Source organism: Juglans regia, chromosome 7 (assembly GCF_001411555.2).
Source record: "Juglans regia cultivar Chandler chromosome 7, Walnut 2.0, whole genome shotgun sequence".
NCBI lineage: Eukaryota > Viridiplantae > Streptophyta > Magnoliopsida > Fagales > Juglandaceae > Juglans > Juglans regia.
The window spans coordinates 7,112,185-7,134,950 of record NC_049907.1 but is presented as its reverse complement, the minus strand read 5'-3'; the positions used below and the strand labels follow the sequence as shown (position 1 = coordinate 7,134,950).

The 22,766-nt window shown below is 35.6% G+C and overlaps 2 protein-coding genes and 1 pseudogene across 2 annotated transcripts; all 3 read left to right on the top strand.

The window, feature by feature from the left end:
* Positions 1-4,706: 4,706 nt before the first annotated feature.
* On the top strand, positions 4,707-9,087 carry LOC109019060 (putative ripening-related protein 5). Its single transcript, XM_019001286.1, has 2 exons — positions 4,707-5,267; positions 8,602-9,087. The coding sequence occupies exons 1-2, from the start codon at positions 4,707-4,709 to the stop codon at positions 9,085-9,087; spliced, it is 1,047 nt and encodes a 348-aa protein (XP_018856831.1).
* Positions 9,088-11,530: 2,443 nt separating this feature from the next.
* Positions 11,531-12,211, top strand: LOC118343723 (kiwellin-1-like). Its single transcript, XM_035692572.1, has one exon. The coding sequence runs from the start codon at positions 11,554-11,556 to the stop codon at positions 12,118-12,120; it is 567 nt and encodes a 188-aa protein (XP_035548465.1). The 5' UTR covers positions 11,531-11,553; the 3' UTR covers positions 12,121-12,211.
* Positions 12,212-14,871: 2,660 nt separating this feature from the next.
* Positions 14,872-15,438, top strand: LOC109019061 (annotated as a pseudogene).
* Positions 15,439-22,766: the final 7,328 nt, after the last annotated feature.

The following is a 22,766-nucleotide window of genomic DNA, read 5'->3' as shown; positions in this document are numbered from 1 at the left end:
ATTTCTACTCGTGACATTCGTTCCCCCTTCAAAACACCTTACCCGCAAAGTGGCGAGACATTGCATTTTGTTGAGAATATGTCTCCCATGTTGCATCTTTGACTCTTTGCCCTTGCCAGTGAATTCGTAACTCTACCCTTGCTTTGTTTCCTGCCTTGGTCATCCAATGCCCAAGGACTTCCATTGTTTCCAGACTGAGGATCCCTTGGTTGTCCACAAGAGGCAACACTGGAATCGCAGTGATCTTGGCACCCAATTTCTTCTTAAGGTGCGATACATAGAATGTGGCGTGGATTCGGGAAGAAGATGGCAGGTCCAGCCGGTAAGCTACCAATTTGATCCTCTATAACACCTGGAAGCGGCCAAAAAATAGTTTAAGGTTATGCCTATGAGATATTGAGGTATGTCGGTAGGGCTGAAGGTACACCCACTCCCAACTTCAAATTCTTGGTCATTTCTCTTTAAATCAACATATTTTTTCATGCGATCTTCTGCTCGGTGTAAGTTAAGGCGGAGCAGCTGTGATATTTGGTCTCAGATTCTAAGGGTAGCTTCCATAGCCACCATTTGGGTTGCCCTAGGTATAAAATTATGAACTCACGGTGCGTCGGTCTTAGACTCTCAGTCAATCCACAATTAGTCTGGAGTTCACAACTAGGTCTACAAAATCATATAAATTATAAATTAAATGATGAAAACATTAAAATTATGTAAATAATCATTTAAAATCATAAAGTTACCTAATTCAAGCCTATAGATTTTGGCATCAATTGTATTGACTCCAATGGGCATTGAACTTAACCAGTTCTCTGTGCAAATGAGAGCCTCGATGGTGGTCGGAGACAATAAGAATCCAAGACACGACCTCTGGTGCTAAACGCTGATTCAGAGGCAACCGTAGTGGTCATGTAGGTGGATTGGCCTCAACATTCATCAACTCCTCCTCCTCATTAAGCATATCAATGTCTTCTAGATCTATTGGGACTCAGCTACTTACACATGAAGTAACTGCTTTAGATGTGGGTCTATGGTGTGAAGTATCAGTTGGTGACTCCAACGGCTGTGCGTCATCCTCTTGTGGAGAATCGCGGTGAGAATGAGATGGTGTAGGATCTATAATTTGAGCAAATAATCCTAAACAATTAACAAACAATTGTCATTTTAAATGTTATGATAATATCTACAAATTGGAAACACATTGAAAAAATATATGTGTCTAGTCGTGTTTGTAGTTTTAAAAATAAATAAAACACAAAAAAATGAACATATGCTCGAGCCACACTCGAGCGAAGGCTTGAACGAACAATCTGTGTGATGTTCGCTTGAGTCACACTCGAGCGAAGGCTCGATTGAACAATCTGTGTGATGTCGCTCGAGCCACAATCTGTGTGACGTTCGCTCGAGCCACACTCGAGCGCCACTCGAGCGAACGTCACCTGGAACAGAAAACTCAATTTTTACAAAACCTAAATTTCTCAATTCTTAAATTTAACAGCCTAAAAATCGAAATTATTGAAATGAAAATAACAAAGAAGTTGAAATGAACAACAAATCATACACATTTCACAAAGGTTTCACAAAGGGAGTTATAAATCACATTTTACATTTCATAATTACTCGGAGGAACAACGAATCTATTGGAGGAGGAAGTTGCAAATCATTCTTGCAATTACTCCAGTGATGGCAGAGTCGCAGGTGTCGGCCTCAAGTGATGGCAGACGGCGGGGGAGGTGAACTGAGTTGTGCAAAAGTGAGGGAGACTAGGGACTGTTGTGCGAAAGTGAGGGGGGAAGAAGGGGGCCTTGAGTTTTGGACCCACTTCCTTCACGAAACGACGTCCTTTACTTACTTGATCAAAACAAAACGTCACCCTACCCTGCAAAATGACGTCGTTCCTCTTAACGTGGAACAACGTTGTTTTGGTCATGTGTATTTTTTTTTAAATAATGCCAGAGTCTGACTCTGAACTCCGAACTTCAACTATTGGAGTTGGAACTTCAACTATTGGAGTTGGAGTAACTCTGACTTCGACTCTGTCGTAGTCGGAGCCTTGTCAGAACTCGGACAGAGCTCGAAAATTTCCCCCACCCCTAATTTTATGTGTCTATCTCTCGTACTTAAGGTCTTAGAGTTCGGTCAAAATCTCTAAGAAACTTTTATCCCACAAACTTACAAAAATCGATTTCCTCAACTTCGGCATGGTCTGAAGTGGGAGAGGGAGACTTATGTAAGCCATACTTCATGCATCTATCTTTTTGACACTTGAAACCCTCAAGTTTGGATAAGAAAATAGGGAGATCTTGATCCTAAACTTATGAAAAAACAATAGGCAAGAATGTGTATGCCACAATAATCTTGTTAAGACAACTAAAAAGCTAATGCAAATTTAATCATCTTGCAACAGACAAAACCCACAACAAAATTGATAGATTGTCCCTTCCAAGGGCATAGAGGGGGTTCAATTGATGGAAAAACTGTGGGAAGTCATCATAGAAGTCATCATGAGGGGTAATGGGTTATCGACGTTTTCCTTCAGCACCATCTCAAACAACTTCATCTGGGTTCTAAGAATTGAGGTGTTGCCATAGCAAGTTGAGTTCCATTTTCTAATTCAGAAGCCTAATACTTGGCTCTTCAAAGTTTAGCCAAAGAGTGATTGGCTTCTTTGTTAATTAGGCCTAGTTTAGTTACACAGATGAGATGAGAAATATGTGAATAATAGTGAGATAATTTATAAATAATAATTAAATAGTTTGAGTTGAGATTTTTATGAAATCTTGGGAAAGGAGAGAGAAAATGGTTAATAAAAAAATTATAAAGTTAAAAGAGAGTTAGAATATAATTTTTTAATATAATTTTTGTTTTAGAATTTGAAAAAATTGAATTATTTTTTATATTTTGTTTGGAAACTCGGTAAAGTTGTAATGATTAGGTAATGATTAAATAAAAAAGTAAATTTGAAATTGAAAAATATTTGTATTTGAATGGTGTCTGTATGTTGAGATGAGATGAGATTGCTTGATGGGTTTGGTTTCAAACAGGCCTTAGTCTTGGTACAACATTCCTCATAAACTTATCTTAGAATATTATATTGGATGCACTAAAAGAAAACTGCTTATTTGTAGTTAGTTATTTCCTACCAAATTGAGTATATTCTCGTCACAATTAAATAATAATTCTCATGACAAATAATTGATCATAAATGCTGATTTTTCTTGTAACTAGTGACAAACTCAGCAATAATTAAGCATTAAGAAGAAAGTGTTCTTGAACCAACTCTGAATTTTATAAATCGGGTTAACAATGTTTACTACTTTAACGTATCAGTCACAAAATTGCATGCTGTTGAAGTACTTCTATCTGAATTTCCCAGAATGCAGCTTTTATTTGATCTGAAAGCTATAGCCTGAATTTACTCACATTCAAAAGGGAATATCGATCCATGCCCCTTTTGCATGCTTTCTTTGGTTGGCACGAAATGAAAAAAAAGCTGCAACTCTCGATCAAAATGATCCACTGCTTTGGAAGGTCTTCATATATTACATTAACATCAACATCATTACAGTTTTCTTCTTGCTCAAAAGGTTTTATGCCAGCAATAATGGTAGTAATTACAGCTGCTCTATTGACAAAAATAGATGTCACTGTCATATAAAAATTAACAAGGTTTGTTGAGAGAAGCTTTTTGGAGGTTTTGAGCTTTGACATTTTTATATATTGGGGTTTGTAAAATAGTAAATGGAAGGTGATTTTCTTTAAAAAAAAAAAAAGCAAAGAAAGAGAAAAATTCTCAAATTTTCGTTTTGGACAAAGCATGCATGATGGGTAGGTGATTGGTTGTGTTCTTTCTTTTGTATGATTTGCATGCTCTCAATCTAACTTTAAAGGGATCTCTGCTGGCTTGTTTTCATTGCTGTGTGTTTCATATCAGGAGGGAGTGATCTGTTGCATGAAATTCTTTAAGCCGAAAAGGATACAGCCAGCTTTCTTTTGGCTCATTTCGAAATGGAAAGACATTGAGTACCATTCATTGGACGTCTATGGATCTAAAAAAAAAAAAAAAAAAAAAAAAGAAGTCTTGGCTGAAAATGACTTTGTATTGCTCTGGCAGATCAGGTGATAAAAATCTCAATTCTAAACAACCTGTATTGGAATCCATTTACATCCCGAGGATCATGGGCTGCCGTATATTAAAGTATGCTGTGGTACATTAATACTGCTAGACATGTTTCCGAAAGATCTTGCGATTCTAGACATCAAAAACATTGAGATTCTAGGCATAAAAAACATTGCTGGATCTGCATCTCAAGGCTGTGATTGACTGCTCGGCCACAAGATTCATAGGAATGAAAACCTTTAATATTCTTTACAAATAAATTAAGGCAATTCCATAAGATGTTAGATGCTTGCCAAAAGATACAAAAGTAGGGCTCCGGTTACATACGTAATCAACACAATTTTATAATATGGTTTTTTATATTTAATTTGAACCTTTGAGTCGAGTTTTGTTCTTTTCCAAGATGCATGTAAATATCAAATTACCTTTCAAAGCAAAAGCTCCCTATCTCCTCAACAGACATGACTACACACATGTCCTACTTTGACATTAAAAATATTTAATTGGAGTAGTTAATCTCTATAAATAGGACACACAGCCACTACAACTTCTTCACACCAAATATAATCGAAGCAAAAGAGGAAAAAAGATGAAGAACCAAATTTGTTTTACAAGCTTTGCCCTCTTCTTCTTTCTTCTTCTCACAAAGTGGTCTGGAGTTGAAAGTCAGACTTGCAAGCCCAGTGGCATAATCAAGGGGAAAAAGCCTCCACCAGGACAATGTAACAAAGAAAACCACTCTGATTGTTGTGTGCAAGGCAAGCCTTACACTGTTTATAAGTGTTCACCCCCCGTGTCTAGTCATACAAAGGCGACACTAACCATCAACAGCTTTCAGAAAGGTGGAGATGGTGGTGGACCATCAGAATGCGACAACCAATATCATTCTGATGATACTCCTGTGGTAGCACTGTCAACAGGATGGTTCAACAATAAGCAGAGGTGTTTGAATTATATCACCATCTATGGCAATGGAAGGAGCGTAAAGGCTAAAGTAGTTGACGAGTGTGATTCCACTATGGGGTGTGATGCCGACCATGATTACCAACCTCCATGTCCTAATAACATTGTTGATGCCTCTAAAGCTGTCTGGAAGGCCTTGGGGGTGCCAGAAAGTGATTGGGGTGGATTAGATATTTATTGGTCTGATGCTTAATTCAACATACACTACATCTGAGTGGAGGTTCATTGTAATTTATATGTTTGTATGTGTATGTATTACTATAAATATATAAATATAAAGGCGTGCTTATTTTGCTAGTTTTCTTTTGCTTTCAGGGTAATTCCCTCGTGCTATACGGTTTAATTGCAACATGTTTGCAGTTTATATGTTTGCAGTTTAATTGCAACATGTTTGCAAGTTTATTAACCGATTGTCTAAGAAATTAAAATCCTGTTAGCATATGTAGGCGCACAATGATATTACTCCGAATGATTATTTGATTTGAAGGTTCTTTACACCACATACAATTTTCATGGTATAATTTGATTTGTAAGATTCAAATTTTAAAATTTATCTTCCAAATCAAATTATGCCAAATAGATGGTGTCTTCCAAAACCTTTGAATAAAATTATTTCAAGTAGTACTACATGTACTTAAAATTTTACATACAAGACCCATTTGATTAGTTTTATTTTAAAAGTTAAAATTTTGAATTTCAAATTACATAATTTTCAACATGATATCAATAGTTGATACGTGAAAAAGTAAGTTTTTTGTAAGTTTTTCTTAAGTAAAGTTAGCATTTTTCATAATTTTATGAGATCTTGATTATTGGGACAATATGTAACGCCCCAATAGAAGGCCCAAACCACATGACCTATACTCCAAAAGGACTAGTCAATGATACAATTGAAGCCCTATTGGAATCTTATAAAGAGCAAGAACTTCTCCTTCCCAAGCAATGTGAGATCCCATACACCACCTACTCTTATCCATATCATATGGGGTATCACAATCTACCCCCCTTAAATTCCCGACGTCCCCGTCGGGCCTGTCCATTGTAGGTGGCATGGCTCAAGTCCCACATTTCTGGTTGGGATAGTCTTTGATACCATTTGTAACGCCCAAATAGAAGGCCCAAACCACATGGCCTATACTCCAAAAAGACTAGTCAATGATACAATTGGAGCCCTATTGGAACCTTATAAAGAGCAAGAACTTCTCATTCCCAAGCAATGTGAGATCTCATATACCACCTACCCTTATCCATATCATATGTGGTATCACACAATAGGTGAGGGTTGCCACGATTTAACTTGGTTTTCATTTACTTGTATTAATGTGAGCGAAATTGTTAAATTTAAAACGAAAATAATAATTACTTACTAAGAAAACCTTGCAATTATGCCAAGATAATGCTAGCTTGACAGTCGACTTACTCTACTTTTTTTTTTTTTTTTTTGTTGTTGTTGAGGAAAACACGATTTTATTGATAATCAAATAACCAGAGAGTAGATGCAAGGAGGTACTACCTCTAAATCAATACACTCCTCTGAAAGGAGTAAAGCATCTTTGGCTAAAACATGAGCTATATTGTTTAACTTCCTAGGGACATATTTGATAGACCAACTCTGCACACCTTGCAATAGATCCTTTACATCTTTGATAATCAAACCTTCAGTTGACCACTTTTCCTCATTGCTTTTAGTATCATTTACAAATGAAAGTGCATTACCCTCCAATATAACCTGTTGCAACCCAAGCTCCGTACAACATAACAACTTTGAGCAATGCCAAACATTCACCCAACTTTGCATCTAGAAAGGACACCCTTGAGGACCTAAGAGTAGCAACCACATGACCCTCATGGTCTCTTACAATCAACCCTATGCCTACCAAAGAGTCAACTTACTCTACTTGAGAATCAACATGACGCCCTTTCTTTTGTACTAGAGAATTATTATGTTTATATAAAATTTTTATAAAGGACAAATATTTGCTCAACATAAAATTAATTAAAAAACTCAACTCCAATAAAAGTAATTGGCACATCAGCTTATAAAATCCTGAAGTAATTATCTTTCTTCTAAAGCATCCTTTGCAATACCTCTCAATTGGCTACTATATATATATATATATAGACATTTTCTTCCCAATCTTTCCAATGTTTTGAATGAATTAGAATCTTTTCTTATAGTTTTGCCAATAACTAGAATGGGAAATTGATAAACATATTAATAAACTCTTCAACATTTAGTATTATTTAGAAGAGTACTCAATGTAGCACAATAAAAATTGCATCAGTCACTCCCATTTTATGTCTTAGAGTATAGCAAATCTTCCCAAGGATCTTGATCTCTTAGAACAACCATTAGATAGAAAATAAAAATGATAGTAATGTTGTGTTAAAGGTAAATATATTGTGGTAATGAGAGATATCCGCTACAAAGGCATTTTTTGAAAGAGTAGTGCTACATATATTTATAACTTTTACTTACAAGACTCATTTTGTCAGTTTTGTTTTTAAATTCAAATTTTAAATTTTAAATTTCATAATTTACAACATATCAATAACTGACATGTGAAGAAGTAAGTTTTTTGTAAATTTTTTTTAAGTAAAAATATCATTTTTCTTTTTGAAAACTAGAACTAGCTGATTCACTATTATTAAAAAAAAAAGTAAAATTCGATCAATACTTATAATCTTACATACATAAAAATACATACTGACGCATTAGTTATGATATGGTGAAGATTTTGAGAGTTAAGATTTGAAATTTGAATTAAAAAGAAAATTTGATAATATAGGATTGCTACTGAACACGTATAATAATGTACATAAAATTGTGCTACATCACATGTCCAAAATAACACCATGGTGGCCTTGGACCAAGGCTACTTCTTGGGTGGCCAATTGGGTGATTAATAGTTGATGGTGGCTACCCACAAGGTAGCCTTGGCAGGCCACCCCTTGAGCTATTGTCCAATGTGTCAACCTGTGGTCGCTGCCCGTTGTTCGTGTGTGGCTCATTTGTTTGTTTTTTCGACTTTTGTTTGTTTGTGATTGACTGCCCGGCCACAAGATTCATAGGAATGAAAACCTTTAATATTCTATTTGAATAAATTAAGGAAATTCCACAAGATGTTAGATGCTTGCAAAAAGATACAAATGTAGAGCTCCGTATATGGTTACATAGATAATCAACACAGTTTTATAATATGGTTTTTTATATTTAATTTGAACCTTTGAGTCGAGTTTTGTTCTTTTCCAAGATGCATGTAAATATCAAATCACATTTCAAAGCAAAAGTACTCTATTTCCTCAAAAGTCATGACTACACACTTGTCCTACTTTGACATTAAAAATATCTAGTTGGAGCAGTTAATCTTTATAAATAGGACACACAGCCACTACAACTTCTTCACACCAAACATAACCAAAGCAAAAGAGGAAAAAAGATGAATAACCAAATTTGTTTTACAAGCTTTGCCCTCTTCTTCTTTCTTCTTCTCACAAAGTGGTCTGGAGTGGAAGGTCAGACTTGCAAGCCCAATGGCATAATCAGGGGGAAAAAGCCTCCACCAGGACAATGTAACCAAGAGAACCACTCTGATTGTTGCGTGCAAGGCAAGCCTTACACTGTTTATAAGTGTTCACCCCCCGTGTCTAGCCATACAAAGGCAACACTAACCATCAACAGCTTTCAGAAAGGTGGAGATGGTGGTGGGCCATCAGAATGCGACAACCAGTATCATTCTGATGATACTCCTGTGGTAGCACTGTCAACAGGATGGTTCAACAATAAGCAGAGGTGTTTGAATTATATCACCATCTATGGCAATGGAAGGAGCGTCAAGGCTAAAGTAGTTGACGAGTGTGATTCCACCATGGGTTGTGATGCCGACCATGATTACCAACCTCCATGTCCTAACAATATTGTTGATGCCTCCAAAGCTGTTTGGAAGGCTTTAGGAGTGCCAGAAAGTGATTGGGGTGGATTAGATATTTATTGGTCTGATGCTTAATTTAACATATACTACATCTGAGTGGAGGTTCGTTTTGATTTATATGTTTGTACGTGTATGTATTACTATAAATATAAAGGCGTGCTTCTTTTGCTAGTTTTCTTTTGCTTTCTGTATTCCCTCGTGCTATACAATTTATGATGTTTGTAGTTTAATTACAACATGTCTGGAAGTTTATTAACCGATTGTCTAAGAAATTAAAATCCCGTTAGCATATGTAGGCAAACAATGATATTACACCGAATGATTATTCAATTTGAACGTTCTTTAGACCACATACAATTTACATGGCATACTTTGATTTGTAAGATTCAAATTTTAAAAATTATCTTCCAAATCAAAGTATGCCAAATAGATGGTATGTGGTGTAAAAACATTTGAATAAAATTATTTCGAGTAGTGTTACATGTACTTAAAATTTTACGTACAAGACTCATTTGATTAGTTTTATTTTAAAATTTTAAATTTTGAATTTCAAATTACAGAATTTTCAACATGATATCAATAACTGATACATGAAAAAGTAAGTTTTTTGTAAGTTTCTCTTAAGTAAAGTTAGCATTTTTCTTAATTTTATGAGATCTTGATTATTGGGACAATAGGTGAGGGCTGCCATGTTTTAACTTGGTTTTTATTTACTTGTATTAATGTGAGCGAAATTGTTAAATTTAAAATGAAAATAATAATTACTTACTAAGAAAACCTTCCAATTATGCCAAGATAATGCTAGCTTGACAGTCAACTTACTCTACTTTTTTTTTTTTGGAGGAAAACATGATCATATTAATGATCAAATAAGCAAAGAGTAGACGCAAGGAGGTACTACCTTTAAATCAATACACTCCTCTGAAAGGAGTAAAGCATCTTTGGCTAAAACATGAGCTATATTGTTTAACTTCCTAGGGACATATCTGATAGACCAACTCTGCACACCTTGCAACAGATCCTTCACATCTTCAAACCTTCATTCGACCACTGTTCATCATTGCTTTTAGTATCATTTACAATTGAAAGTGCATCACCCTCCAACATAACCTATTGCAACCCAAGCTCCGTACAGCAGAACAACTTTGAGTAATGCGAAACATTCACTCAACTTTGCATCTAGAAAGGACATCCTTGAGGACCTAAGAGTAGCAACCACATAACCCTCATGTTCTCTTACAGTCACCCCTATAACTACCAAACAACCAACTTACTCTACTTGAGAATCAACATGATGCCCTTTCTTTTGTCCTAGAGAATTATTATGTCTATATAAAATTTTTATATAGGAAAAATATTTGCTTAACATAAAATTAATTAAAAACTCAACTCCAATAAAAGTAATTGACACATCAGCTTATAAAATCCTGAAGTAATTCTCCTCCTAATGCATGCTTTGCAATACCTCTCAATTGGCTACTATATATATATATATATATATATATATAGACATTTTCTTCCTAGTCTTTCCAATGTTTTGAATGAATTAGAATCTTTTCTTATAGTTTGTCAATAACTTGAATGAGAAATTGATAAACATATTAAACTCTTCAACATTTACTATTATTTAGAACAATACTCAATTAGAACAATACAAATTGCATTTGTCAAAGGTAAATATATCGTGGCAATGAGAGATATCCTCTACAAATTTTTTTTTTGAAAATTAGAACAAGCTGATTCACTATTATTAAAGGAGAAAGAAGTAAAATATGATCAATACTTATAATCTTACGTACATAACAATACATACTGACGCATTAGTTATGATATTGTGAAGATTTTGAAAGTTAAGATTCGAAATTTGAATTAAAAAGAAAATTTGATAATATAGGACTATTACTCAACACGTATAATATCGTATATAAAATTGTGTTACGTCACCTGTCCAAAATAACACCATGGTGGCCTTGGACCAAGGCTACTTCTTGGGCGGCCTAAAGGGTGATTAATAGTTGATGGTCGCGACCCACAAGGTAGCCTTGGCAAGCCATCCCATGAGCTTTTGTCCAATGTGTCAACTTGTGGTGGCCCCTCGTCGTTCATGTGTGGCTCATTTGTTTGTTTTTTCGACTTTTGTTTGTTTCTGATTGACTGCCAGACCACAAGATCCACAGGAATGATAACCTTTAATATTCTGTTTGAATAAATTAAGCCAATTTGATAAGATGAAAGATGCTGGCCAAAAGATACAAAAGGAGGGCTTTGTATATGGTTACGTACGTAATCAACACAATTTTATAATATGGTGTTTGATATTTTAATTCGTTGAGTCGAGATTTGTTCTTTTCCAAGATGCATGTAAATACCAAATCACATTTCAAAGCAAAAATACCCTATTTCCTCAAAAGTCATGACTACACACATGTCCTACTTTGACATTGAAAATATCTAGTTGGAGTAGTTAATCTCTATAAATAGGACACACAGCCACTACAACTTATTCATACCAAACATTATCAAAGCAAAAGAGGAAAAAAGATGAAGAACCAAATTTTTTTTACATGCTTTGCCCTCTTTTTCTTCCTTCTTCTCACAAAGTGGTCTGGAGTTGAAGGTCAGACTTGCAAGCCCAGTGGCATAATCAAGGGGAAAAAGCCTCCACCGGGACAATGTAACCAAGAGAACCACTCTGATTGTTGCGTGCAAGGCAAGCCTTACACTGTTTATAAGTGTTCGCCCCTTGTGTCTAGCCATACAAAGGCGACGCTAACCATCAACAGCTTTCAGAAAGGTGGAGATGGTGGTGGACCATCAGAATGCGACAACCAGTATCATTCTGATGATACTCCTGTGGTAGCACTGTCAACAGGATGGTTCAACAATAAGCAGAGGTGTTTGAATTATATCACCATCCATGGCAATGGAAGGAGCGTCAAGGCTAAAGTAGTTGACGAGTGTGACTCTACTATGGGGTGTGATGCCGACCATGATTACCAACCTCCATGTCCTAACAATATTGTTGATGCCTCTAAAGCTGTTTGGAAGGCTTTGGGAGTGCCAGAAAGTGATTGGGGTGGATTAGATATTTATTGGTCTGATGCTTAATTTAACGTATACTACATCTGAGTGGAGGTTCGTTGTGATTTATATGTTTGTACGTGTCTGATATTACTATAAATACAAATGCGTGCTTATTTTGCTAGTTTTCTTTTGCTTTTCTGTGCAATTGCCTCGTGCTACATTGTTTACAATGTTTCCAATTTAATTGGAACATGTTTGAAAGTTTGTTAACCGATTTTCTAAGAAATTAAAATCCTGTTAGGACATGTAGGCACGCAATGATATTACTTTGAATGACTATTTGATTTGAATGTTCTTTACACCACATACAATTTTCATGGCATAATTTGATTTGTAAGATTCAAATTTTAAAATTTATCTTCCAAATCAAATTGTACCAAATGGATGGTATGTGATGTAAAAACCTTTGAATAAAATTATTTCGAGTTGTGATACATGTACTTAAAATTTTATGTACAAGTCTCATTTGATTAGTTTTATTTTGACATTTCTTATTTTGAAATTCAAATTACATAATTTTCAACATAATATCAATAACAGACATGTGGAAAGGTAAGTTTTTTTGTAAGTTTCGCTTAAGTAAAGTTAGCATTTTTCATAATTTTATGAGATCTTGAGTATTGGGAAAATAGGTGAGGGCTTCCACGTTTTAACTTGGTTTTTCTTTATTTGTATTAATGTGAACGAAATTATTAAATTTAAAATGAAAATAATAATTACTTACTAAGAAAACTTCCCAATTATGCCAAGATAATGCTAGCTTGACAGTCAACTTACTCTACTTGAGAATCACCATGATGCCCTTTCTTTTGTCCCAGAGAATTATTATGTTTATCTAAACTTTTAATAAAGGACAAATATTTGCTCAACATAAAATTAATTAAAAAAAACTCAACTCCAAAAAAAGTAATTGACACATCACCTTATAAAATCCTGAAGTAATTCTCTTTCCCCTAAAGCATCATTTGCAATACCTCTCAATTGGCTTATATATATATATATATATAGAGAGAGAGAGAGAGAGAGAGAGAGATAGAGAGAGAGAGAAATTGAATAAATTAGAATCTTTTCTTATAGTTTTGTCAATATCTAGAATGAGAAATTGATAAACATGTGAATAAACTAGTCAACATTTGCAATTATTTAGAAGAGTACTCAATGTACAACAATACAAATTGCATCTATTGCTTCCATTTTATGTCTTAAAGTATAGCAACTCTTCCTAAAGATCTTGATCTCTCAGAACGACCATTAGACAGGAAATAAAACTGATAGTAATGTTGTCTTGAAGGTAAATATATTGTGGCAACGAGAGATATCCGCAACAAAGGCATTTTTTGAAAATTAGAGCTAGCTAATTCACTATTATTAAAAAAAGAAGTAAAATACGATCAATGTTTATAATCTTACATACATAACAATACATACTGATGCATCATTTATGATATGGTGAAGATTTTGAAAGTTAAGATTCGAAATTTGAATTAAAAAAAAAATGATAATATAGGACTGCTGGTCAACATGTATAATATTGTTCATAAATTGTGCTATGTCACTTGTCCAAAACAACACCATGCATGGTGGCCTTGGACCAAGGCTAGTTCTTGGGCGGCCTAAGTTGTGATTAATAGTTGATGGTAGCGACCCACAAGGTAGCCTTGGCAGGCCATCCCTTGAGCTGTTGTCCAGTGTGTCAACCTATGGTGGCCATCGGTAGTTCATGCGTGGCTCATTTTTTTCCTTTTTTTTTTTTTCGTCTTTTTGTTTGTTTGTTTGTTTTAATCTCAATGTTTTTTCCAATTATAATTTGACTCTTTCTTTTCTTTTGACATTTTTTATTTATGTTTTTTAAATTAGTTTTATTTTTTTAAAAGAATTTAGTTTATTAATTCTTTCTTTGATTTTAATTTTATAAGTTTAATTTAAGTCATTTTTTGGAATTCAAATCATTGTTTTATTTATTTTATAACTTACTGTTTCTATGCTTTTGGAATTCAAATCATTGTTTTATTTATTTCTTGTTGACATGACATATTAATTGACATTTTTTAACCTTTTAAAACTTAATAGCCTATATGTGATGTCATTGTGTTAGTGATTGGTTATGACACAACAAATTAATGAGTGTGAAGTAGAATTGGATGAAGAAATAATGGTTTGAGATATAGTATTATTTCAGAGATTGCTATGAAACTTTTGCTCTTTTTGTTTAATCTCAATGGCTAATTGGAAAATTATCAAATACTAGAAACTAATATGATAATTAGCCCACAAAATTAAAGCGTAAATTAATAATACTTGAAAACCTTCCATTACAAATTTGCTTGGCGTTGAGAAATTGAGATTCTGGGTATGAAAAACATTACTAGATCTGTATCATCTCAAGGCTGATTGACTGCCACAAGATTCGAAAGGAATGAAAACATTTACTCCTTTAGTATAAATTAAGCCAATTTGATAAGATGAAAGACGATGGCCAAAAGATACAAAAGTAGGGCTTCGTATATGGTTACGTACGTAATCAACATAGTTTTATAATATGGTGTTTGATATTTTAATTCATTGAGTCGAGTTTTGTTCCTTTCCAAGATGCATGTAAATACCAAATGGTCTTTCGAAGAATTGGTACATTTCCTCAAAAGCGATGACTGCATACATGTCATCCTTTGGCATTAAAAATAGCAATTTGGAGTAGTTAATCTCTATAAATAGACCCCCACGACCACTTCAATTTTTCACACCAAACATAACCAAAGCAAGAAAGGGAAAAAAAAGATGACGAACCAAATTTGTTTTATAAGCTTTGCCCTTTTCTTCTTTCTTTTTCTTACAAAGTGGTCCAGTGTTGAAGCTCAGAGTTGCAAGCCTAGTGGCACAATAGGGGGGAAAAAGCCTCCACCAGGACAATGTAACAAAGAGAACAACTCGGATTGTTGTGTGCAAGGCAAGCCTTATATCGTTTAATTGTGTTCACCCCCTGTGTCTAGACATACAAAGGCGACACTAACCATCAATAGCTTTCAGAAAGGTGGGGATGGTGGTGGACCATCGGAATGCGACAACAAGTATCACCCTGATGATACTCCTGTGGTAGCACTGTCAACTGGATGGTTCAACAATAAGCAAAGGTGTTTGAATTATATCACCATATATGGCAATGGAAGGAGCGTCAAGGCCAAGGTAGTTGACGAGTGTGATTCCACAATGGGGTGTGATGCCGACCATGATTACCAACCTCCATGTCCTAACAACATTGTTGATGCCTCTAAAGCTGTTTGGAAGGCTTTGGGAGTACTAGAAAGTGATTGGGGTGAATTAGATATTTATTGGTCTGATGCTTAGTTCATTATATTTAATATATACTACATCTGAGTGGATGTTCGTTGTGATTTATATTTTTGTATGTATATGATATTACTATGAATACAAAGTCATGCTTATTTTACCAGTTTTGTTGTGCTTTTATGCATTATTATAAATTATATGTTATTCTATTTACAATTTTTTCAATTTCATTGCACCTTTGCAACTTGCTAGTACTTCATGCATCGAATTCCTAAGAATCTTTTTATAAGTCCGAATGCAAATGAAATTAAAACACTATTTGTTTTCAGCATGCACCCTGAACTTTTTGCATCAAATACATCTATTACGTTGTATTGACATGAATAAGTGCTCATGAGGATCTTGGAGTTGGGATGTACAATAGGCCGTGTGCGAGGCGAGTGACATCTGCTACAAGTAATTTTCACTGAAAGAAAAAATAAAATTTTTATTAAAAACTAGTCTTCAAGTTTCCCCATGATGGTGGATTTTGCTTAACTTGAAAATTGTCTATGAATCACCCCAAAATATATAGTTCCCTACTCTATTTTTTTTATCGAGTTATTGTTTTCCATGCTATATATATATATATATATATATATATATATATATATATGCACAATACACATTTGGAAGTAATCTAGTTTTCTTGTAAGGCGATTGATTTGTTATTTCTTTGTTCTATTGATGAAAAAACTAAACCCATGTATATATCCTTTATCACAACAACCATTGATGGGCAATGTGTTACGTGCTCCAAATAATTAAGGAAAGCTGCATGCAAGGCAACTACGGCCAGTGCCTATTTATTTTGATCATACAATATTTGCCTTTTTATGGAAGTCCATTCATTAGCTTTCATTAGTCTTTAATTTGGTTTACTTAAGTATCTTGCTATTGAATAGTGGGAATGAGGCTATAAGTATGTAATATTGTTCCTTTTAATAAAGATTATGCAAAAAATTATTCTCAAACCCTAAGTTCGACAGAGGCGGTTTCCTCCAAAACCCATATTTTTTCTTAAACTTGTTCTAGCACTACAGTGAAGGCATGGAACAACGATCTCACTGCATTTACCCTTGATCCCCCGTTACTCTTTCAATCTCTTGGGCCCATGACACTCTGGTATTAGATGCGGTCATGGTAGATCCTCGAGTGGAGCGCTTAGAACAACAGATGGAGAATTTTGGAAGTATCATGGAACGACTCACGAAAAAAGTTTGAGGAGACCAGTTGAAAGGTAGATTCCCTTGCCAACATAAGTTTGGATGACGGAGAAGGTTCAGGCTAAAGAAATAGAAACTGAAGAAATGAAAATGGAGTCCGTAACTCTACAATATCCAAATTGGCCAAACTAGATTTCCCTAACAACAATGTTTTGGATGATCTGAAAAGTTGGATTTTTCAGGTGGGACATTTTTTTGAATATCGAAAAAAAAAGGAAGGCGAGTGACTACCCCTGGCGGCATATCACCTAGAGGGCAAGGTGCATATGTGGTAACACTCTTCAAAGATAGTGAAGAAATTGAATCCGGCCAACCATGTTCAAGGAACATCTTTTCATGTTAAGCAAGCTGAGACTGACATGAACGGTTCGAGATTTGATGAATATTGAATTGATTAATGGAATCATATCTTACAATATGTTATGTACATTGGTGTAAATATATACGAAAAAACATGAAAAGAAAATCACAATAATCTAGGAGAAAATCATGTTATCATGAGCTGTGGTTGAGGTGTTGTAGCCGTTAATGCTTAATATGGTATGTGGGGTGATCTCAGGCTTGAGTGGTGGATTGTGTATCTGTGATACTCCCCCTCAAGGTGGAGTGTGAATGTTATGATGACCCACCTTGCGAATGAGAAAATGAAATTGATCTGAACCACGAGGTTTTGTAAAGAGATCACCAATATGATGTCGTGATGTAACATGAAGTGTTTGAATAATGCCGACTTGTAATTTTTCATGAATAATATGACAATCAATTTCTATGCTTGGTATGGTCATGAAAATAGGATTGGTGGCAATGTGTAAAGCAGCTTGATTATCACAAAAGAGGAGAGATGGTTGAGGATTGGTGAGTTGTAAATCTCTTAAAAGGCAAAGCCACATAATCTCACAACAAGTAGAAGCCATGGCATGATATTCTGGTTCAGTCGAGGAATGAGAAACCGTGTTATGTTTCTTGGATTTTCAAGATATGGGTGAATCACCAATGAAAATGCAATAACCAGTGATAGAGTGTCATGTGTCTTGACAACTTGCCCAATTAGGGTCACAAAAAGCCTTGAGTTGAGTGCTGGAAGAGGATAAAAAGAACATCCATTGGCCTGGAGTGGCTTTGATATATCGAAGGATCCTATGAGCAGCATCAAGATGGGGTTGCCGAGGAGTGTCCATGAATTGACTAAGCATTTGCACTAAGTATGAAAAGTTCGGATGTGTGATTGTAAGATATAAGAGACATCCCACTAGTTGACAATAACTAGTAAGCAAAGGATCATCGGAGCTATTGAGTTTTAAATTTTTTACCATGGGAGAAGTGACAGATATACTCCCAAGAAAACCACAATCGTCTAGAATTTCCAAGGCATATTTACCCTGGCATAAATAGATCCTTGTAGAGGAATGTGCAACTTCAAGAGCCAAGAAGAATTTAAGGCTACCAAGATCCTTGACCTTGAACCAACTGTGTGAGAAAATTTTAAGAGCACTAATAGAGTCTGTGTCATTACCGGCTATGTAACACCCTGTCCCCGAGGGTCCGGAGAGTTAACTCATATAACCTGATAATCAACTTTAACAAGGCTAGAGTACTTCCAAATTCAAGAATATATATTTCCCAAACTTCAAATCAAACGTAAATACTTCAATTAAATAAATCATATAAACTCATTTATCCAATTTTCAATCCAACAGCCCGAATAAAAATCAACTCTTCTTCATGTCTCAAATAACAAACTAGAAATAATGTAACATTGACATAAGTCTCCATAAACCGTCTAAATCCATTGAAGCAAACTTAGGAAAAATATAAATAACTTCCAACATCAACACTAATACCACGAGATACCCAACAACAATTCACTGCTAATCTTCTCCATAAACTCTAATACTGATCCTCAGCTGAACCATCAATATCATCTGAAATATTATGAAGATTAAAGGGGTGAGTTATCAACAACTCAGCAAGCAGAGAGTATATACTAGCATGTAAACATGAGCATTTATAACATTTGATAAGCAGAACAAAACATTTACTTCATATTATAGACACAACCTATTTTACTTCTGAAAAGCATTAACAAAACTTGGTACAAAAATATTAGAGCGAAATTTCCAGAAAAATAAACTTATTCCCAAAAAGAAAATCCGTTGGCATTTCCAAACTGAACCATTATAATCATATCATCGTTTAGCATCACATCGGGACAATACCATGTTTAACTCTCGTGGTAGGGTTATAAACCACCATTATACCCTTGGCTAGGCCATATTCCATGTTTCACCCCCGTGGTAGGGTTATAAACCACCATTATACCCGTGGCTGAGCCGTATACCATATTTTACCCCGTGGTAGGGTTATAAACCACCATTATACCCGTGGCTGGGCCTTAACAGAAATCAGAACAGATATTATCGGAATCGGATCACAATCATATACAGAATCAGAACTTCATGCCAAGGTTTTCAGATGACACATCATATCAAAACAAAATCCTTAACAGCTTTAGATCACTTCACATGTTCGAGATAAACAGAAACAAAATATTCTCATTTGTTCATAACAAAACTTTTAGATTTTCATATTCGCTCTTTTACATAGTTCAGAAACAAAGTATACAAAACTAGCTCATGTTTACACCAGTCATGACAGGAAAACACTTTCTCTTATATTGAATTTATGCATATGCAGAATAAACATCTGAGGTTGTTTTCAGATAATTTCTTTTAAAAAACAAACACGTTTATTCTCAAAGTCAACCTCATTTTTTTTTTTTTTTTTTTTTTATGTAAAACTAGTATATGAACCCCGCTTACCTTACTTCTTCGTATCATCAACACCTTGAGTCGGAACTCTAGTAGTAACACCACCTAAACAAAACATATATCCAACATTTAATAACCAACCTAGTAAGCTACTATTTATTGAGTAATAAATCAAAACAGTCATTTCACAACTCAATAACTATCATAACAATTAAACCCGAGCAACTCTCTTCAAACCATTCGCATTTAAAACCCAAAACATCCACCTTTTATTAACGCCGAACCAACCATAATCACTTCCAAAACCAACAACAACAACTCCAATGATTAAAACATAATCCAAACCAAACTTCACCTCCAACCTTCGAATAAAAATCTTCAGTGCAAGCATCAATATTCTAGTCATTCAACAATTCAAAACTTGCATAAAAATCCAATACAACTAGCTCAAAACACCCATAAATTTATACCAAAAAGTCTCAATTAATAGCCCAAAACAGTCTCACAACGCCTTCCGAAAAACATACTCCTCAACTTCAAAATTCCATCACACTCCACCACAATCCAACATATAAAACATCAACCCAAAATAAATGTCATAGAATCCTCCACTGAAAATGCTAGTGGTCTGCGCAAAGAAGGATTAATGTCTGAGTGTATGCACGACAAGCCAAGACAGCATGTATGTGTGCGATTGACAAACCGAAGGAAAAAAATAAATATAAAAGAGGATCTATGGAATGTGTAACAGCAAGGTATAGGATTAAGAGAAAAAAAATTCAGTGAGTGGGCGGGAGTTACCGAAAGGAAAAACAAGAACCCAGAGGAAGAAATCCAACCATGGCACCCAGACTTTCGGTACCCATAAATATGCTGCAAAGTGACAAAGCCCAAAGAAAAAACTCACGAACTGCTGGTGAAGACAGGGAAAAAAATAAACAGAGAACGAGAGAGAGGACGATGGCTCACCTTCGAAGAACCAGAAAGTTGAGACCCACGGAACCAGAAGCGCTAGCCAAGATGAACCAAAAGTCTGCGCAAGAGAGGGTCTAAGTAGTTCGAAATTGTGGTGAAGGAAACACTTCAAGTGCGGAACCGAAATTAAAACCGTGGAGACGTGGGGAGTAGTTGCACGGAAATGAAAGATTCGCGGAACTGCAGAGCAGAGGAACTCAGTGAAGAAGAAAAACAGTGCAGGAGCAAAAGGGAAATTAATCCCTCCCAAAACGACGCTTCCCGTCTCTCATCGAGTGCTCGTGGGTTGGGCTTCATGCATCTGGGCTGACTTCAAAAGGGTTGGGCCTAGAGCTCGGGTAATGTAGGCTATGATTATATCGTCCACATAGACGAGTAAGGCAACAAATGACGAGCCGTGTGCTCGAGTTAAAAAGGAGTGATCACATTGAGATTGAGTGAAGCCATGCTTGATAAGAGAATCAGAAAATTTAGAAAACCACTGTCGGGAGACTTGTTTTAAACCATAGAGAGACATGTGTAGTTGGCATACTCGATTCTCCCCCTCACGATTGAAACCCGGTGGGTTCGACATGTAGACTTCCTCATAGAGGTTGTTATGTAAGAAGGCGTTAGTTACATCCAGCTGGTGCAATTGCCAATTTTGGATAGTAGCTACGGCTAGAAGACATCGTAAAATAGTGAGTTTGGCCATTGGAGACAATGTTTCATGGTAGTCGAGACCCTTACGTTGAGTATATCCTTTGGAAACTAGACGAGCTTTGTAACGCTCAATATGGCCATCTGCTCGATATTTGATTTTGTATATCCATTTCAACTAATGGGACGTTTGCCAGGAGGAAGAGTGGTGATGGTCCAAGTATTGTTTTCCTCAAGTGCCCGAATTTTTGCAGCGATTACCTCACACCAATGTGAATGTTTGACAGCTTGAAAAAAGGTGCGGGGTTTGACATTAGATGAGATAGCTAGGACAAAAGCACGGTGAGAAATAGAGAGTTTATGATATGATAAGAAGGAAGATATGCCATGAGGATTACCTAGCTTTAGCAGACTTGTATGCATGGAGGAAGATGGAAGTGGGTGTGAAGAGGAGGCCATTTGACAATGGTATTTCTGCAAATAGCCTGGTTGTCACCATGGCCGAGAAGACTTTCGAGGGTTGGAGGGAAGGTGAATTGATGAGTTGGTTGGGATTGAAAAGGGAAAATTGATTCTTGGAAAACAACATCCATTGAAAAAAAAATCGAGTGGCTATCTAAGTCATATAGCTTATATCCTTTGACACCATATGGGTAACCAAGGAATATGCATCGTTGAGCTCAAGCATCGAATTTTGATTGATTGTGGGTCAAAGTGGAAGCATAGCAAAGGCATCCAAACACATGTATATGGAAGTATGTAGGTGCAGAAGAGTGAAGGCTAACACAAGGGGATTGGCCCATTAGAATAGGGGTGGGAAGGCGATTGATAATATAACTAGTAGTGAGAATACAATCACCGCAAAAATGCAGGGGAAGGTTGGTTTGAAATCGTAGGGCTCGAGCAACATTCAATAGGTGTTGGTGTTTGCGTTCGACCACTCCATTTTATTAGGGTGTCTCGACACAACTTCTTTGATGGATGACACCTTTGGAGGAGAAAAAATCTCTCATATTAAATTCAAGTCCATTGTCGATGCGAACTTATTTTGTTTTGAAACTAAACTGAGTCTCAACAAGAGCATAAAAAGATTGAAGGATATGTCTGGTTTTGGATTTATGCCTAATCAAATAGACAGAAGTACATTGCGTAAAGTCATCCACGATAGTAAGGAAAAAATAAGAACCGTCTAGAGAGGCAGTAGAGAAAGGGCCCAAATGTCACAGTGAATTAAATCAAAAGCTGATCGAGATTTAATTGAATTGTTGGGAAAAGTTAAACGATGTTGTTTTGCAAGATGACAAACAGTACAATGCTCATTATGTGAAAAAGAAATGTCACTGATGCGACTATAGGAGTAACCAATGGCTCATATAGGACGTGATATAAACCATCTTTCTCTTTACCCACTCCAATCATCTTCTGTGAGATTAGGTCCTACACAAAACAATAGCCATGAAGAAAAATAAGACAACAACAAAGGGAGTGGTTGAGTTTGCTGGTAGATATGAGGTTAAAAGAGAAGGATGGAACAACTAAGACATCAGTTAAAATGAGAGAATTGGAGATATGAACAATTCCAATATGTGTAACAAGGACAAAATTGCCATTGGGTAGTTTTACCTACGTGTCAGCCACAGAAGTTATGGTGGTCTGATAAGAGACCGAACCAACCATGTGATTCATCGCTCCTGTATCGATTATCCAAGGCAACAAAGATGAAGAAGAGGACAAACAG